Genomic DNA, 17,758 nt, shown 5'->3' on the forward strand with positions numbered 1-17,758 from the left:
TGATCGACACTGACAGTGAAGAGAGGCTTGATGGCAGAAAGATTCTCATTGCTCCTTTGGGCCTTCAAGTGAACGAGAACGCGAGAATGAGACTGAGACAGAAGCTGGGCCGACAGCAGTAATGGTGCCATGAAACTATCATCGACTGTCAGAAAAACCCCATCTGGTTCGGTCATATCCTTTCGGGAAGGGAATGTGCCCTCCTTATCTGGTCTGATTCAACCACGATGCTCAAAATAAGCAACCAAACCAGAACCTCATCAATTAATGTACAATATTTCTGGAGAGTTGAAGATGCTCTGGGCGAAGAGGGTTCTGTTATGTGATGAGGGTTTCTGCCTCTACCACCCTTTCAGGCAGTGAATTCCAGACCCCCACCACCTCCTCAACTCCACTCCAATCCTTTGAATCTCTGACTCCTGGCTATTTAAGTCTCTGGTAAGGATCGTTCTCCTTTCTATCCACTCATAATTTTATACACTTCAATTAAATCTCCCCTCAGTCTCCCCTGTTCCAAAGAAAACAACCCCAGCCCATCCAATCTTTCCTCACAGCTAAAATTCTCCAGTCCTGGCAACATCCTTGTAAATCTCCTCTGTACCCTCTTTAGTGTCATCACATCTTTCCGAACTGACCAGAACTGCACGCAGTACTCCGGCTGTGGCCTAACTAATGTTTTATACAGTTCCAGCATAACCTCCCAGCTCTTCTATTCTCTGCCTTGTCCAATAAAGGCAAATATCCCCTCTGCCCTCTTGACCACCTTACCTACTTGTCCAGCCACCTTCAGGGATCTGTGGACATGCTCTCTAAGGCCCCTCTGTTCCTCCACACTTCTCAGTATCCTCCCATTTATTGTGTGTTCCCCTTGCCTTGTTAGCCTTCCCCAAATGCATAACCTCACATTTCTCTGTATTAAACTGCATTTGCCACTGTTCTGCCCAGCTGACCAGTTCATCGGTATCTTCCTGCAGTCTACATCTTCCTCACCATCAACCACACGGCCGATTTTTGTATCATCCGCAAACTTCTTAATCAGACCCCCTACGTTCAAGTCCAAATCATTGATATATACCATGAAAAGCGAGGCACCCAGTACTGAGCCCTGTGGAACCCCACTGGAAACAGCCTCCCAGTCACAAAAAACACCCATCGACCAATCCCCTTTGCTTCCTGCCTCTGAGCCGATGATATCAGGGCTAAAATTGTTAAATTAGGAGGGTAGGTTGCACAGACTCGGCTTATACTGTGTGGAGTGTAGAAGATTAAGCAGTGATCTAATCGAGCTGGTTAAGATGAGCCAAGGAGCTGATAGTTTCTATCTACCCTATCCACTGCTCTTACTCCCCACCCCCCATATCCTGCAAATTTTTCCCCTTCAAGTATTTCTCCTTTTGAAAGTTACTATTGAATCTGCTTCCACCACCCTTTCAGGCAACGGGTTCCAGATCACAGCAACTCACTGCGTCAAAAACATTCTCCTCCTCTGGTTCTTTTCCTGATTATCTTCAATCTGTATCCCTCTGGTTACTGACCCTCCCGCCACTGGGTACAGTTTCTCCTTATTCACTCCATCGAAACCCTCATGATTTTGAACGCCCCGATTAAATCTCCCCTTAACCTTCTGTGCTCTAAGGAGAACAATCCCAGCTTCCCCAGCCACGCACCCCCACCCCCCAGCCCCGGGTTTCGTACTCGAGACTCACTTTTCTCAAGGCGCTGTAGGACTCCTCGTCGAAAAACTTCACCTCGTACGTCCCCGACTTGGCGATCTTGTGCTCGGCGCTCCAGGAAACCTGCGGCGAGCGAGGGCAGGAGCGGTTAGCGGGGTAGCGGCAACACGAGGGCGGGCAGCGGTGGCGTGAGCTCTCTCAGAGCTGGCAACTGGTGATTTGACCGAGGGTGACCCTCCCCAGCACACGGTCGCGGGTCGGGCGAGAGGTCAAACCAGGGCCAGGTATCCCAAGGTGACAGCGGAAGCGTACGGACTGTGTCAATTGTCGTAGGTGAACCCGGAAACACGTCTACGAGAGGGGAATAGCATTGGGGGGGCGGGGGGGTCACGGAGGGAAGAGACAAGGAGGAACAGAGCCTCGTGCCCAGGGGGCGGAGTAACCCACGAGCTACGGTCTCTCCCCTCGCATCCAGCAACGGGATGGGATTCATGGACGACCCCCACTCCGCCAGGAGGGGCAGAGCTACTCAACTGGGAGCAGCATCAACCCAACACCGCCCGCCAGCTCGAGCACACCCCCCTCCCAAGCCAACGCCACGAGCTCACCCTACCTGGTAGCGGCCAATGTCCTGACCTCGGGTGACGGGGAACTGCCTGCCGTTGACGTCTGCGTACAGGGCCACATTCTGTCGGGAGAGGAGAGAGCGGGTTAATTGCACGAGAGGCACAGCAGCATAGCGGTTATGTCACTGGATGACTAATACAGAGGCTTGGACTGACGATCCAGCAACACTAATTCAAATCCCACCACTGCGGCTGGGGGAAATTAAATTCAGCTGATTAATAAATCCTGGGTAACAAGCTAGTATCAGAACACAAGTATTGCTGGGAAAAAAAAAAGAGACATACTGTCGAAGCTTTCTGTCTTGCACTCATCAGGACAGACACAAGAATGCCAAATTTCAAAAGGGAACAACAATTTATGGTGCACTGCGCAAGAAAAGGGTGCTGATTGGTTGGCAAGTCGACTCTGATTGGTCGAGGCGTTGTCATGGAGAAGGCACCAGGGAACTATTGTTCCCCCTTGCTTTTGTTTAATTCATGGGCTTGGGGAGCTCGTCACAAAGTGCCAGAGAATGGGGCAATGGGATTAGTTTGGGGATTGATACAGGGCTATGGGGAGAGAGCGGGGCAGTGGGATTAGTTTGAGATTGATACAGGGCTATGGGGAGAGAGCGGGGCAGTGGGATTAGTTTGAGATTGATACAGGGCTATGGGGAGAGAGCGGGGCAGTGGGATTAGTTTGAGATTGATACAGGGCTATGGGGAGAGAGCGGGGCAGTGGGATTAGTTTGAGATTGATACAGGGCTATGGGGAGGGAGTGGGGCAGTGGGATTAGTTTGAGATTGATACAGGGCTATGGGGAGGGAGTGGGGCAGTGGGATTAGTTTGAGATTGATACAGGGCTATGGGGAGAGAGTGGGGCAGTGGGATTAGTTTGAGATTGATACAGGGTTATGGGGAGAGAGCGGGGCAGTGGGATTAGTTTGAGATTGATACAGGGCTATGGGGAGAGAGTGGGGCAGTGGGATTAGTTTGAGATTGATACAGGGTTATGGGGAGAGAGCGGGGCAGTGGGATTAGTTTGGGATTGATACAGGGCTATGGGGAGAGAGCGGGGCAGTGGGATTAGTTTGGGGATTTAGAGAGACTCGCGCATCGGTTACTATTTGATGCGGACCTGAGCACCATTTTTACAAGTCAGGGAGATTTCTACGATGAAAACAGTCTCCGAGGAGATGACAGCGTCCGAGGTTGTGTAATACGAGGGCACGATGGCTGGCTCTGTGCACGTGTCCGCTGTAAAGGAAGAGGGAGAGGATTAGATACCAAGAACTGGAATCCCCCGAGAACAAAACATAAATTGATCACCAGGCGCATCGCCCTGGGTGAAGTACATGAGGAAGCAACCGCTGAATCCGTCCCAGGTTTAACCACTGACGCTGGTGGGGAAGGCAGTGGTTTAACACATCGCTGACCTTTTACCTCATGGGCCAGAGAGTACTTTAGCCCCCTCAGCCTCGTTATGTATGCGGGGTTGGAGAGATAAACGTTAGGGATCACACAGAGTCATTTCTGATGATTAAAGGAGTGTTTGAGGTGAATAGTATCGATGCATTTAAGGGGGAAGCTGGATAAACACACGAGGGAGAAAGGAATAGAAGGATATGGTGATTGGGGGGGGGGGGGGGGGCGGAGATGGTGATTGGGGGGCGGGAGATGAAGTAGGGGGTGGGAGGAGGCTCGTGTGGAGCAGGAACACCAGAGGGGGTGGGGGAGGGGGTGGAGATGGGGGTGGGGATGGGGGTGGGGATGGGGGTGGGGATGGGGGTGGGGATGGGGATGGGGATGGGGATGGGGGTGGGGATGGGGATGGAGATGGGGGTGGAGATGGGGGTGGAGGAGGGGGTGGAGATGGGGGTGGAGATGGGGGTGGAGATGGGGGTGGAGATGGGGGTGGAGATGGGGGTGGGGGAGGGGGTGGAGATGGGGGTGGGGGAGGGGGTGGAGATGGGGGTGGGGGAGGGGGTGGAGATGGGGGTGGAGATGGGGGTGGGGGAGGGGGTGGAGATGGGGGTGGGGGAGGGGGTGGAGATGGGGGTGGGGGAGGGGGTGGAGATGGGGGTGGGGGAGGGGGTGGAGATGGGGGTGGAGATGGGGGTGGAGATGGGGGTGGGGGAGGGGGTGGAGATGGGGGTGGGGGAGGGGGTGGAGATGGGGGTGGAGATGGGGGTGGGGGAGGGGGTGGAGATGGGGGTGGGGGAGGGGGTGGAGATGGGGGTGGGGGAGGGGGTGGGGGAGGGGGTGGAGATGGGGGTGGGGGAGGGGGTGGAGATGGGGGTGGGGGAGGGGGTGGAGATGGGGGTGGGGGAGGGGGTGGAGATGGGGGTGGGGGTGGGGGAGGGGTGGGGGAGGGGTGGAGATGGGGGTGGGGGAGGGGGTGGAGATGGGGATGGGGGTGGGGGAGGGGGTGGAGATGGGGGTGGGGGAGGGGGTGGAGATGGGGGGAGGGGGTGGAGATGATGGTGGAGTGGGGATGGGGGAGGGTGGGGGATGATCCCAGACTCGGGATGAGTGGGTTGGCCATTTAGGGACTGGCCCTTTAAGTCCACGTCAGTCCTTGGCCTACACCAGGCGGCCCAGCCTCCTACCCGCCACCCCCGACCCTCGGAGGGTTCGTCGGAGAGGAGCCACCACTCACCGGCGCACAGACACACCACCGCCGCCGCCAGGAAGATCCACACCGCCGACGCCGCTCGCTGCCGGCACCGCCGCCATTCCGCCACCGCCATCATTTCTCCGCGAAAAGCACGACGGGATGGAAGTGAAGGTCCTCCCAAATGCACCTGGGAGGACCTCAGGCTGCAGCGCACGCGCACTCGGCGTCGGGCCACGCCAGTCCTCCCGACAACAACAACAAACTGGGAGGACTGCCCCGACACGCACGCGCACTGAGCGTCGGTCCTCCCGACAACAACAACGCTTTGGGAGGACCACACGAGGCGTAAGCGCAGCGGGCAAAGGCAAAAATACTGCGGGCGCTGCAAGTCTGACACAAAACCGGAAGAATGCTACCAATGCTCGGCAGTGTCTGTCGCGGGAGAGAAAAATGGGTTTTAAGTCTGTGTGAGGGGGAGTGGAATGAGCGGCTTCACCCCACGTGACACATTGGATGCGCGGCGCTCGCAGCGGAGACTACAACCCCCATGGTGCATTGCGCCGGGGGCATGCGCAGTGGGCGGGCTTTCACGACACGTGATACAACGGTGGCTCAGCGCAGGCAGCGGAGACTACAACTCCCATGGGGCACTGCGCCTGGGGCATGCGCAGTCGGCGGCCGGTAGGTCAGGGATGATGGCGGCGCGGCAGCTCATTCGGTGGGTGACCGGGGCGGCCAGGGTGCCGTTCAACAGCCCGGCTCAGGTAACGGGAGCGGTTCCAGGCACCGTCAAAACCCATTAGAATGGAGTCTATAAGGTCACTTTGCATTGGAGGCGCCCCTCTTAAAGGGACAGTGTGCCCAGGCTCCTCTCTTAAAGGGACAGCGCTCTTGGTCATTTCAGGCTTGTCATCATCAAAGGTCTGCTGTGCAGCTGGTTAACCAGTAACAGGAGGCCATTCAGCCCCTCGAGTCTGTTACACAGGAACAGGCCATTCAGCCCTTCGAGTCTGTTACACAGGAACAGGAGGAGGCCATTCAGCCCCTCGAGTCTGTTACACAGGAACAGGCCATTCAGCCCCTCGAGTCTGTTACACAGGAACAGGCCATTCAGACCCTCTCGAGTCTGTTACACAGGAACAGGAGGAGGCCATTCAACCCCTATCGAGGAGCGTGGATGAGAGCAGAGATCTCCTGAGGGCTGGAGGGAGTACAGCGAACAGAAGGCAGCGAGGCATTCCCCCGTCTGCCCTCTCGGAGGGATGTAAATGATCCCACAGCCACCATGCGGAGAAGAGACGGACGGGCGGGGTGGGGGTTGGGAGGATTTGGAGATTAGGAGAAAACGAGATGTGACAGTTAACCAGAAGGGCGATGATAGAATAGAGTTAGAATTTTTTAAAAGGCAATGATGGAGAGAGAAGGTTGTATAAAGCTTATTTTTGTATTCTGTTTGGCTTTCGACTGTCCTGAGTTTGTATTAAACCCTGAGAGGTTATAACACTCAGGAAAGATTGAACAGGTTGGGGCTTGTCTCTCCAGGAAAGAGAAGGCTGATAGAGGTCTTTAAAATGACGAAGGGGTTTCGATCGGGTAGACGTAGAGAAGATGTTTCCACTTGTGGGGGGAGACCAGAACTAGGGGGCCATCAATATAAGACAGTCTGTAATAAATCCAATGGGGAATTCAGGAGAAACTCCTTTCCCCAGAGAGTGGTGAGAATGTGGAACTCGCTCCCACAGGGAGTGGTTGAGGTGAATAGTATCGATGTATTTAAGCTGGATAAACACACGAGGGAGAGAGGAATAGAAGGATATGGTGATAGGGGGAGATGAGGTAAGGGGGTGGGGAGGAGGCTCGTGTGGAGCAGAAACACCAGCACGGGGCAGATGGGCCGAATGGCCTGTTTCCCGGTTGAAAATTCTGTGTAATTCTATGTAGGTGTGGAGATCAGGGAGGGGGATTGTGATATACTTGAACAAATTGCATTGAAAGGGAGGAAGTATTAGCTGTTTTAGCGGGCTTAAAAGTGGATAAATCCCCAGGCCCAGATGAGATGTATCCCAGGCTGTTATGTGAGGCAAGGGAGGAGATAGCAGGGGCTCTGACACAAATTTTCAAATCCTCTCTGGCCACAGGAGAGGTACCAGAGGACTGGAGGACAGCGAATGTGGTACCAGTATTCAAGAAGGGTAGCAGGGATAAACCAGGTAATTACAGACTGGTGAGTCTAACATCAGTGGTTGGGAAACTATTGGAAAAAATTCTGAGGGACAGGATTAATCTCCACTTGGAGAGGCAGGGATTAATCAGGGATGGTCAGCATGGCTTTGCCAGGGGAGATCGTGTCTAACTAACTTGATTGAATTTTTCGAGGAGGTGACAAAATGTGTAGATGAGGGTAAAGCAGTTGATGTAGTCAACATGGACTTCAGTAAGGCTTTCGATAAGGTCCTGATGGGAGATCGGTGAAGAAGGTAAGAGCCCATGGGATTCAGGACAATTTGGCAAATTGGATCCAAAATTGGCTTAGTGGAAGGAGGCAGAGGGTGATGATCGAGGGTTGTTTTTGCGATTGGAGGCCTGTGACCAGTGGGGTACCGCAGGGATCGGTGCTGGGACCCTTGCTGTTTATAGTGTACATTAATGATTTAGACGGGAATATAGGAGGTATGATCAGTAAGTTCGCAAATGACACGAAAATTGGTGGTGTCGTAAATAGTGAGGAGGAAAGCCTTAGATTACAGGGAGATGAAGATGGGCAGAGCAGTGGCAAATGGAATTTAATCCTGAGTAGTGTGAGGTTATGCATTTTGGGAGGACTAACAAGGCAAGGGAATATACAATGGATGGTAGGACCCTAGGAAGTACAGAGGCTCAGAGGGACCTTGGTGTACTTGTCCATAGATCACTGAAGGCAGCAGCACAGGTAGATAAGGTGGTTAGGAAGGCATATGGGATACTTGCCTTTATTAGCCAAGGCATAGAATGTAAGAGCAGGGAGGTTATGATGGAGCTGTATAAAACGCTAGTTAGACCACAGCTGGAGTACTGTGTACAGTTCCGGTCACCACACTATAGGAAGGATGTGATTGCACTGGAGAGGGTGCAGAGGAGATTCACCAGGATGTTGCCTGGGCTGGAGCATTTCGGCTATGAAGACTGGATAGGCTAGGGTTGTTTTCCTTTGACAGGAGAAGGCTGAGGGGGGACATGATTGAGGTGTACAAGATTATGAGGGGCATTGATAGGTTAGAATAGGAAGAAACTTTTTCCCTTGGCGGAGGGGTCAAGAACCAGGGGGCATAGATTTAGGGTAAGGGGCTGGAGGTTTAGGGGAGATTTGAGGAAACATTTTTTCACCCAGAGGGTGGTTGGAATCTGGAACACACTGCCTGAAGGGGGTGGTAGAGGCAGGAACCCTCACAACATTTAAGAAGTATTTAGATGAGCACTTGAAACACCATAGCATACAAGGCTACGGGCCAAGTGCTGGAATATGGGATTAGAATAGTTGGGTGCTGTATGGCCGGCACAGACACGATGGGCCTCTATCTGCCCTGCATCATTCTCTGGTTTGAGAGTCACTTGGAGGAACAGAACAGGCTGAAGGATTTAGTGGTGCTTGAAAAATAAAATAACGGCCCGCAGTGCCACCCTCTGGTGGGAGGCTGCCATTACACCGTGACATGTTTACATAGCAGTTTTCCCAATAACTGGAGTCTGCACCCGCGGGAGACGTTGACACCAAAGTGTGACGGAGACGTGTCGTGGGCAGGAAGTGCGCGCAGGTGTTCTGGTTTTGCTGCACCGGCGAGTTTTGTGGGACCAGCCGTTGCGGCGTGTTCTCTCGCACTAACCCTTTCTCTTTGTATGCCCTGCAGGTTTTAGGTGCGGCAGCATCCAGTCACCGAGACTTCTCGGCCTTCGTTGTAAGTCTGCGTGCCACTGCATCCAAACTCTTTCAGGCCATCGGCCAATAGGACGGCGTGCTTTCCATGTGATCCAACGGGTTCCCGCTCTAACGCTTAATGCCGTTAACAACTGCGTTCCCTTACTGAAAGCCTCTTTTTAAGAGGCTTTCAGTAAGGGAAGCAGCTGTTCTGCGATTTAAGCGTCTCCAGAGCGGGGAACCCGTTTGGATCACATGGAAGCACGGGCGCTGTCCCTTTAAGACAGCAGCAGGGTCCTCCCTACCGCTGTCCATCGACACGTGGCGGTGGACCTGAGTCCAAGACCGCCCGACGGTCCTCCATGCCCTCACTGTCACCTCCTCAAACCTTGACCCCCGCCACCGCGAGGCACGACTACCCCCTGCGGGTTTGCTTCAATAGACTCCTCCATCGCCCGTCCCCAAGCCCCGACTCTGTGAATCAGCTGACAGTGTCCTCACGCTCTCGATCAGTCGCTTCTGCTGTGAATAGTCTCGATTGTCTACCCTTCCCCCACCACCACCCCCCCCCTCCCCGCCCCCATTCACACAGAGACGCCAGAGAGCGAGAGTCTGCAATTTAAACCCCCCCAGAGCAAGTGCAGGCTCGCTATTGGCTCTCCTTGTCAACCATCTACCATGCCAGTCTTTGAGGGTCAACGTCTTCACGTTGGAACGGCTGGTGATCTGCGGGCTTTAACTGACTTGCCTGTATATGTCTGGCTTTTGTTTCAGGGTGGTGAGCAGGGGGTGGGAGGTGTTCGGGAGCGGGAGAGCGGGCGTCTGGAGACGCTGCAAGGCCATAGCAAGCTCCCTGCTTGCCGTGTTCCTTCCAGCGTTTGCACTTTCTGGCAAAAAGGCATGCTTGAATTTGAAAGGTTGGGGTGGGGTTTGTCTGAGCTCACCGGGGTCTTCTCCCTCGTTTCCCCCTCCTGCCTCAGCCCAGCTGCTTCTCCGACACTCCTCCCTGCCTTTGTCCCCTCCAGACTCAACTGTCCCGAGGCTCCCCCTGCCGCCTCCAATCTTCCGCCCTCTGTAAACATCACATCCAAAACTCTCCTCCAGCCCCTACTACCTTACCTATCTCTGTAACCTCCTCCAGCCTCTACAACCCTCCCGATCTCTGTGACCTCCTCCAGCCTCTACAACCCTCCCTATCTCTGTGACCTCCTCCAGCCTCTACAACCCTCCCTATCTCTGTAACCTCCTCCAGTCCCTACAACCCTCCCTATCTCTGTAACCTCCTCCAGTCCCTACAACCCTCCCTATCTCTGTAACCTCCTCCAGCCCCTACAACCCTCCCTATCTCTGTAACCTCCTCCAGCCCCTGCAACCCTCCCTATCTCTGTAACTGTCTCCAGCCCCTGCAATCCTCCCTATCTGTAACCTTCTCCAGCCCCTACAACCCTCCCTATCTCTGTAACCGTCTCCAGCCCCTGCAATCCTCCCTATCTGTAACCTTCTCCAGCCCCTACAACCCTCCCTATCTCTGTAACCTCCTCCAGCCCGTACAACCTTCCCTATCTCTGTAACCTCCTCCAGCACCTACAACCCTCCCTATCTCTGTCACCTCCTCCAGACCCTACAACCCTCCCTATCTCTGTCACATCCTCCAGCTCCTACAACCCTCCCTATCTATGTAACCTCCTCCAGCCCCTACAACCCTCACTATCTCTGTCACCTCCTCCAGCACCTACAACCCTCCCTATCTCTGTCACATCCTCCAGCTCCTACAACCGTCCCTATCTATGTAACCTCCTCCAGCCCCTACAACCCTCCGAGATCTCTGCCCTCCTCCAATTCCGGCCTCTTGACCATCCCCCGATTCCCATCGCTCCACCATTGACGTCCGTGCCTTCAGCTGCCTGGGGCCCTAAGCTCTGGAATTCCCTCCCTAAACCTCTCCGCCTCTCTCTCCTCCTTTAAGACGCTGCTTAAAAACAACCTCTTTGACCGAGCTTTTGGTCGCCCGTCCCTAATATCGCCTGATGTGGCTCGGGTTCGAATGCTCTCTGATTTACGCTCCTGTGAAGCACCTTGGGATGTGTTGCGCTACATTAAAGGCGCTATATAACTGCAAGTTCTTGTTTTTTCCCCTAACCTGAATGCCGCAGCATGCTCCATGTCCCAGTGAGATGTTTTTCCCCTCCACCCAGTGCCCCTGCATCTCTGACAAAGCCATGCTTATTCCTTACCTCGGGGCGTTTGCCCCCTCTACAGCTGCCTCGTTCTACACTTTCGGCTTTGACATCTCCAACTCTTACGCTCGCAGAAGCCCATCCCTTCAATTATGCTCTCATTCCCCTCCCCACCCCACACCATTTGTCCCTTCTGTCCTCACGGTCGGTGTCTGTTTCTCCCCCCCCCCCCCTGCCACCACCGTGCTCAAACCATTTGGTTCCAGATGACTGACTCTATTTCCTCCTCACCCCGCCCCCACCCCGAGAGCTCAGATGAATCATTGGGTGAGTCCTGGGCTGACACTTCCATAAGCTGCTCTTCAGGGGAGAGGGGGAAGAAACCCCTTTAAGCTCCCATCAACCATGCAGATATTTACATCACCCAGTGTCTGTGATATCTGATTCCTTCCTGTGACAGGTACAAATAGGGTCGCAGTCAAGACTTTCAGCAACCCGTACCACTGTACACAATCCCAATGGACCCAAACCCCTTCCCGTTCACTCCCACTGTACACAATCCCAATGGACCCAAACCCCTTCCCATTCACTCCCACTGTACACGATCCCAATGGACCCAAACCCCTTCCCATTCACTCCCACTGTACACAATCACAATGGACCCAAACCTCTTCCCATTCACTCCCACTGTACACAATCCCAATGGACCCAAACCCCTTCCCATTCACTCCCACTGTACACGGTCCCAATGGACCCAAACCCCTTCCCGTTCACTCCCACTGTACACAATCCCAATGGACCCAAACCCCTTCCCATTCACTCCCACTGTACACGATCCCAATGGACCCAAACCCCTTCCCATTCACTCCCACTGTACACAATCACAATGGACCCAAACCTCTTCCCATTCACTCCACTGTCCACAATCCCAATGGACCCAAACCCCTTCCCATTCACTCCCACTGTACACAATCCCAATGGACCCAAACCCCTTCCCATTCACTCCCACTGTACACAATCACAATGGACCCAAACCCCTTCCCATTCACTCCCACTGTACACAATCCCAATGGACCCAAACCTCTTCCCATTCACTCCCACTGTACACAATCCCAATGGACCCAAACCCCTTCCCATTCACTCCCACTGTACACAATCACAATGGACCCAAACCCCTTCCCATTCACTCCCACTGTACACAATCCCAATAGACCCAAACCCCTTCCCATTCACTCCCACTGTACACAATCACAATGGACCCAAACCCCTTCCCATTCACTCCCACTGTACACAATCCCAATGGACCCAAACCCCTTCCCATTCACTCCCACTGTACACAATCCCAATGGACCCAAACCCCTTCCCGTTCACTGCCACTGTAAACAATCCCAATGGACCCAAAGCCCTTCCCATTCATTCCCACTGTACACAATCCCAATGGACCCAAACCCCTTTCCATTCACTCCCGCTGTACACAATCCCAATGAACCCAAACCCCTTTCCATTCACTCCCATTGTACACAATCCCAATGGACCCAAACCCCTTTCCATTCACTCCCACTGTACACAATCCCAATGGACGCAAACCTCTTCCCATTCACTCCCACTGTACACAATCCCAATGGACCCAAACCCCTTCCCGTTCACTGCCACTGTAAACAATCCCAATGGACCCAAAGCCCTTCCCATTCACTCCCACTGTACACAATCCCAATGAACCCAAACCCCTTTCCATTCACTCCCATTGTACACAATCCCAATGAACCCAAACCCCTTTCCATTCACTCCCACTGTACACAATCCCAATGAACCCAAACCCCTTTCCATTCACTCCCATTGTACACAATCCCAACAGACTCAACCCCTTCGCAGTCACTCCCACTGTACACAATCTAAATGGACCCAAACCCCTTCCCGTTCACACCCAGTAGCAATAGTGGCACTCAATACCTCGTGACAACTGTACAGATGGAAGTACAGACACTGGGATGAGCTGTGATACAAGCTTTGCCCAATTGGAAGCTGTGACTCTGAAACCTGTCTATAGGACGCCCTGTCTGGGCTCGACCTTTGCTTAAACCCCTCCTCGCTGAGGTGCAGCTTACCCCAGGACAGAGGCACTGGCCCACGCCGACGGGAATGTGATTGTACCTTCATGAAGCATCACTGGCTGCTTGGTATGTGTTGAACTAATCTTTTCCTTTCTCCTCCCTCTCACTCAGACTGATCAATCAATTGTAAGTATTTTTCTGTGCACCTACATTGATACTAACAAGTTGGCCTTGGGAGTAACGTCTTGCGCAGTACATGGTTGGTGAGTGAGTTGTGTGGAAACCCCTGTGTCTTTAAATACCTCTCCTCCCGCCTGCGTTTCACCCTTCATCTGCTCAGGGCTGGCATTGCTCCAGTAGTTAGCCCCACGTGAGCAGTTGGATGTCGTGGGATGAAAAGTTGTTCGACTCAGGGAGGCATCGCAGACAAACTCCGTCCTGCCTGGACATGAAAATGGAGCCCCCCTGCAGAGCCCACCGGATGGTGATCAAGAGCATTGCCATGGATCTGGTGCTGGCTGAGCAACCTCCCCTGCCTAGAGATTCCAGGTTCAAATCCCTAACACCCGATTGTAAAACTAAACTCAACAAACTTGGGAATCTGTGGGTTAGTGAGCTTGATGAAATATCTGTGAAAATCTCAACTGGTAGCACACTACCCTCTGAGTCAGAAAGTCAAGGGTTCAAGGCGCACTCTAGAAATTTGAGTCCCGTAATCCAGGCTTGATACTCCCCTGGTGCCAGTACTGAGGGAGCGCCGCACTGTCGGAGGGTCAGTACCGAGGGAGCGCCGCACTGTCGGAGGGTCAGTACCGAGGGAGCGCCGCACTGTCGGAGGGTCAGTACTGAGGGAGCGGCGCACTGTCGGAGGGTCAGTACCGAGGGAGCGCCGCACTGTCGGAGGGTCAGTACCGAGGGAGCGCCGCACTGTCGGAGGGTCAGTACTGAGGGAGTGCTGCACTGTCGGAGGGTCAGTACTGAGGGAGGGTTGCAGGAGGTTACAGAGATGCTTCCAATTAATGTCACTACAGAGTGCTTCCAACACAGTAAATGTAGCCCTCCCTCGATAATGCTCTGCTGTGGCACAGGTTGTGAACTGACATGCTCCACTCCAGACTTGAGAGTGCTCCCAACTGAGCCTCACTGCCTGAGGTACAGTTGCTCAAAGCAGTTGCCCAAGTAAGGCGTCATTTTGTATTGGCTGGGAACGGCTACCATTGGGAAGGTGAAGAGGGGACTGAGACACCAGTCAGTGTACAGATATCTCCCTGAGAGAGAGAGAGAGAGGGACTGGGAGACACCAGTCAGTGTACAAATATCACCCTGAGAGAGATCAGGCTGAGAGACACCAGTCAGTGAACAGATATCTCCCTGAGGGAGAGGGTCTGAGAGACACCAGTCAGTGTACAGATATCTCCCTGAGGGAGAGGGTCTGAGAGACACCAGTCAGTGTACAGATATCACCCTGAGAGAGAGGGACTGAGAGACACCAGTCAGTGTACAGATATCACCCAGAGAGAGATGGAACTGAGAGACACCAGTCAGTGTACAGATATCACCCTGAGAGAGAGGGGACTGAGAGACACCAGTCAGTGTACAGATATCACCCAGAGAGGGGACTGAGAGACACCAGTCAGTGTACAGATATCACCCTGAGAGAGAGGGGTCGGAGAGACACCAGTCAGTTTACAGTTATCACCCTGAGAGAGAGGGGGCTGAGAGACACCAGTCAGTGTACAGATATCTCCCTGAGAGAGAGGGGACTGAGAGACACCAGTCAGTGTACAGATATCACCTTGAGAGAGAGGGGACTGAGAGACACCAGTGTACAGATATCACCCTGAGAGGGAGGGTACTGAGAGACACCAGTCAGTGTACAGATATCACCCTGAGAGAGAGGGGACGGAGAGACACCAGTCAGTGTACAAATATCACCCTGAGAGAGATCGGACTGAGAGACACCAGTCAGTGTACAGATATCACCTTGAGAGAGAGGGGAATGAGAGACACCAGTCAGTGTACAGATATCACCCTGAGAGAGAGGGGACCGAGAGACACCAGTCAGTGTACAGATATCACCCTGAGAGAGAGGGACTGAGAGACACCAGTCAGTGTACAGATATCACCCTGAGAGAGAGGGGACTGAGATACACCAGTCAGTGTACAGATATCACCCTGAGAGAGAGGGGACTGAGAGACACCAGTCAGTGTACAGATAACACCCTGAGAGAGAGGGGACTGAGAGACACCAGTCAGTGTACAGATAACACCCTGAGAGAGAGGGGACTGAGAGACACCAGTCAGTGTACAGATATCACCCTGAGAGAGAGGGGACTGAGAGACACCAGTCAGTGTACAGATAACAGCCAGAGAGAGAGGGGACTGAGAGACACCAGTCAGTGTACAGATAACACCCAGAGAGAGAGGGGACTGAGAGACACCAGTCAGTGTACAGATAACACCCTGAGAGAGAGGGGACTGAGAGACACCAGTCAGTGTACAGATAACACCCTGAGAGAGAGGGGACTGAGAGACACCAGTCAGTGTACAGATATCACCCTGAGAGAGAGGGGACTGAGAGACACCAGTCAGTGTACAGATAACACCCAGAGAGAGAGGGGACTGAGAGACACCAGTCAGTGTACAGATAACACCCTGAGAGAGAGGGGACTGAGAGACACCAGTCAGTGTACAGATATCACCCTGAGAGAGAGGGGACTGAGAGACACCAGTCAGTGTACAGATAACACCCTGAGAGAGAGGGGACTGAGAGACACCAGTCAGTGTACAGATATCACCCTGAGAGAGAGGGGACTGAGAGACACCAGTCAGTGTACAGATAACACCCAGAGAGAGAGGGGACTGAGAGACACCAGTCAGTGTACAGATAACACCCTGAGAGAGAGGGGACTGAGAGACACCAGTCAGTGTACAGATAACACCCTGAGAGAGAGGGGACTGAGAGACACCAGTCAGTGTACAGATATCACCCTGAGAGAGAGGGGACTGAGAGACACCAGTCAGTGTACAGATAACACCCAGAGAGAGAGGGGACTGAGAGACACCAGTCAGTGTACAGATAACACCCTGAGAGAGAGGGGACTGAGAGACACCAGTCAGTGTACAGATAACACCCTGAGAGAGAGGGGACTGAGCCCCCCCCCCCGCCACCCCGTTTTTCTGGATACACAATAACAAAGGGTGTGAATAGGGCCGTGACCAGAGGTTTCTGGGATGTCGAGAAAGGAAGGCTCGCAACACCCAGGGTAGATGTCAATGGTGAGGAGGAGGATCGGGGAGGGGGTCACATCCGTCGCTTCCTACATCTCCGGGAGGGTGGCGATGGGAGGCTGCAACGTCAATCTGGGAGGTGTCGGAAACAGTAAACAAAGAGCAGAAAAGTGTGGGTGGATAATAAAACATTGAAACCTGATTGCTGGTCACAGATGTCTCATGTTCACCACACCAGCACCATGCATGCAGCCTCTTTCTGAGGTTTCTCCCCATTGACCGGCAGTCTATTTACCTTGCAGCCTCCTCCAGCCATGTATGGAGGCCGGCACACAGTCGCAATGATCCCGGGAGATGGAATTGGACCCGAGCTGATGCTGCACGTCAGAGATGTTTTCAGGTGAGCGCCCTTGTTATTACTGAATGGAACTTAGGGAAAAAGCAGTGTAGAGTGGGGAACCCAGTGCACAATCCCAATGGACTCAAAACCCCTTCCCATTTGCTCCCACTGTACACAATTCCAATGACCTAAACCCCCTCCCGTTGACTCCCCCTTTACACACTCGCAATGGACACAAACCCCTTCCCATTCACTCCTATTATGGAGACATTGTCATATGTGACTCTGAGCCAGTGTTTCACTTCAAGAAGTGAGAGACACCAGTGTACAGATATCACCCTGAGAGAGAGGGACTGAGAGACACCAGTCAGTGTACAGATATCACCCTGAGAGAGAGGGACTGAGAGACACCAGTCAGTGTACAGATATCACCCAGAGAGAGAGGGACTGAGAGACACCAGTCACTGTACAGATATCACCCTGAGAAAGAGGGGACTGAGAGACACCAGTCAGTGCACAGATATCACCCTGAGAAAGAGGGGACTGAGAGACACCAGTCAGTGTACAGATATCACCCTGAGAGAGAGGGGACAGAGAGACACCAGTCAGTGTACAGATATCACCCTGAGAAAGAGGGACTGAGAGACACCAGTCAGTGTACAGATATCACCCTGAGAGAGAGGGGATGGAGAGACACCAGTCAGTGTACAGATATCACCCTGAGAGAGAGGGACTGAGAGACACCAGTGTACAGATATCACCCTGAGAGAGAGGGGACTGAGAGACACCAGTCAGTGTACAGATATCACCCTGAGAGAGAGGGGACTGAGAGACACCAGTCGGTGTACAGATATCACCCTGAGAGAGAGGGGACTGAGAGACACCAGTCAGTGTACAGATATCACCCTGAGAGAGAGGGGACTGAGAGAAACCAGTCAGGGTTCAGATATCACCCTGAGAGAGAGGGACTGAGAGACACCAGTCACTGTACAGATATCACCCTGAGAAAGAGGGACTGAGAAGACTGGCTTGTCTGCAGATATCGGGGACGGGCGACCACAAGCTCGGTCAAAGAGGTCGGTTTTAAGCAGCGTCTTAAAGGAGGAGAGAGAGAGAGGCGAAGAGGTTTAGGGAGGGAATTCCAGAGCTTAGGGCCCCAGGCAGCTGAAGG

The 17,758-nt window shown here is 53.4% G+C and overlaps 2 protein-coding genes across 3 annotated transcripts in view; one reads left to right on the forward strand and one right to left on the reverse strand.

Annotated features, from left to right (window-relative positions):
• ssr4 (signal sequence receptor, delta) overlaps window positions 1-5,302 on the reverse strand; it is a 16,278-nt gene extending 10,976 nt beyond the window's left edge. Inside the window, exons 1-5 of the mRNA XM_068024300.1 lie at window positions 4,939-5,302; window positions 3,418-3,536; window positions 2,287-2,361; window positions 1,707-1,796; window positions 1-62 (exon numbers count right to left, since the gene is read on the reverse strand). Coding sequence (XP_067880401.1) covers window positions 1-62; window positions 1,707-1,796; window positions 2,287-2,361; window positions 3,418-3,536; window positions 4,939-5,032 — 440 coding nt within the window. The 5' untranslated portion in view covers window positions 5,033-5,302. The remainder of the gene's footprint in view (window positions 63-1,706; window positions 1,797-2,286; window positions 2,362-3,417; window positions 3,537-4,938) is intronic.
• A 61-nt stretch (window positions 5,303-5,363) lies between these two features.
• idh3g (isocitrate dehydrogenase (NAD(+)) 3 non-catalytic subunit gamma) overlaps window positions 5,364-17,758 on the forward strand; it is a 31,388-nt gene continuing 18,993 nt past the window's right edge. Inside the window, exons 1-4 of one of the 2 annotated variants that reach the window (XM_068024246.1) lie at window positions 5,364-5,660; window positions 8,781-8,828; window positions 13,188-13,202; window positions 16,550-16,647. In XM_068024246.1, the coding sequence (XP_067880347.1) occupies window positions 5,379-5,660; window positions 8,781-8,828; window positions 13,188-13,202; window positions 16,550-16,647 (443 nt within the window). In that variant the 5' untranslated portion in view covers window positions 5,364-5,378. The remainder of the gene's footprint in view (window positions 5,661-8,780; window positions 8,829-13,187; window positions 13,203-16,549; window positions 16,648-17,758) is intronic. The other variant, XM_068024247.1, reaches the window with a different exon arrangement.

Source organism: Heterodontus francisci, chromosome 49, assembly GCF_036365525.1.
Source record: "Heterodontus francisci isolate sHetFra1 chromosome 49, sHetFra1.hap1, whole genome shotgun sequence".
Classification (NCBI taxonomy): Eukaryota; Metazoa; Chordata; class Chondrichthyes; order Heterodontiformes; family Heterodontidae; genus Heterodontus; species Heterodontus francisci.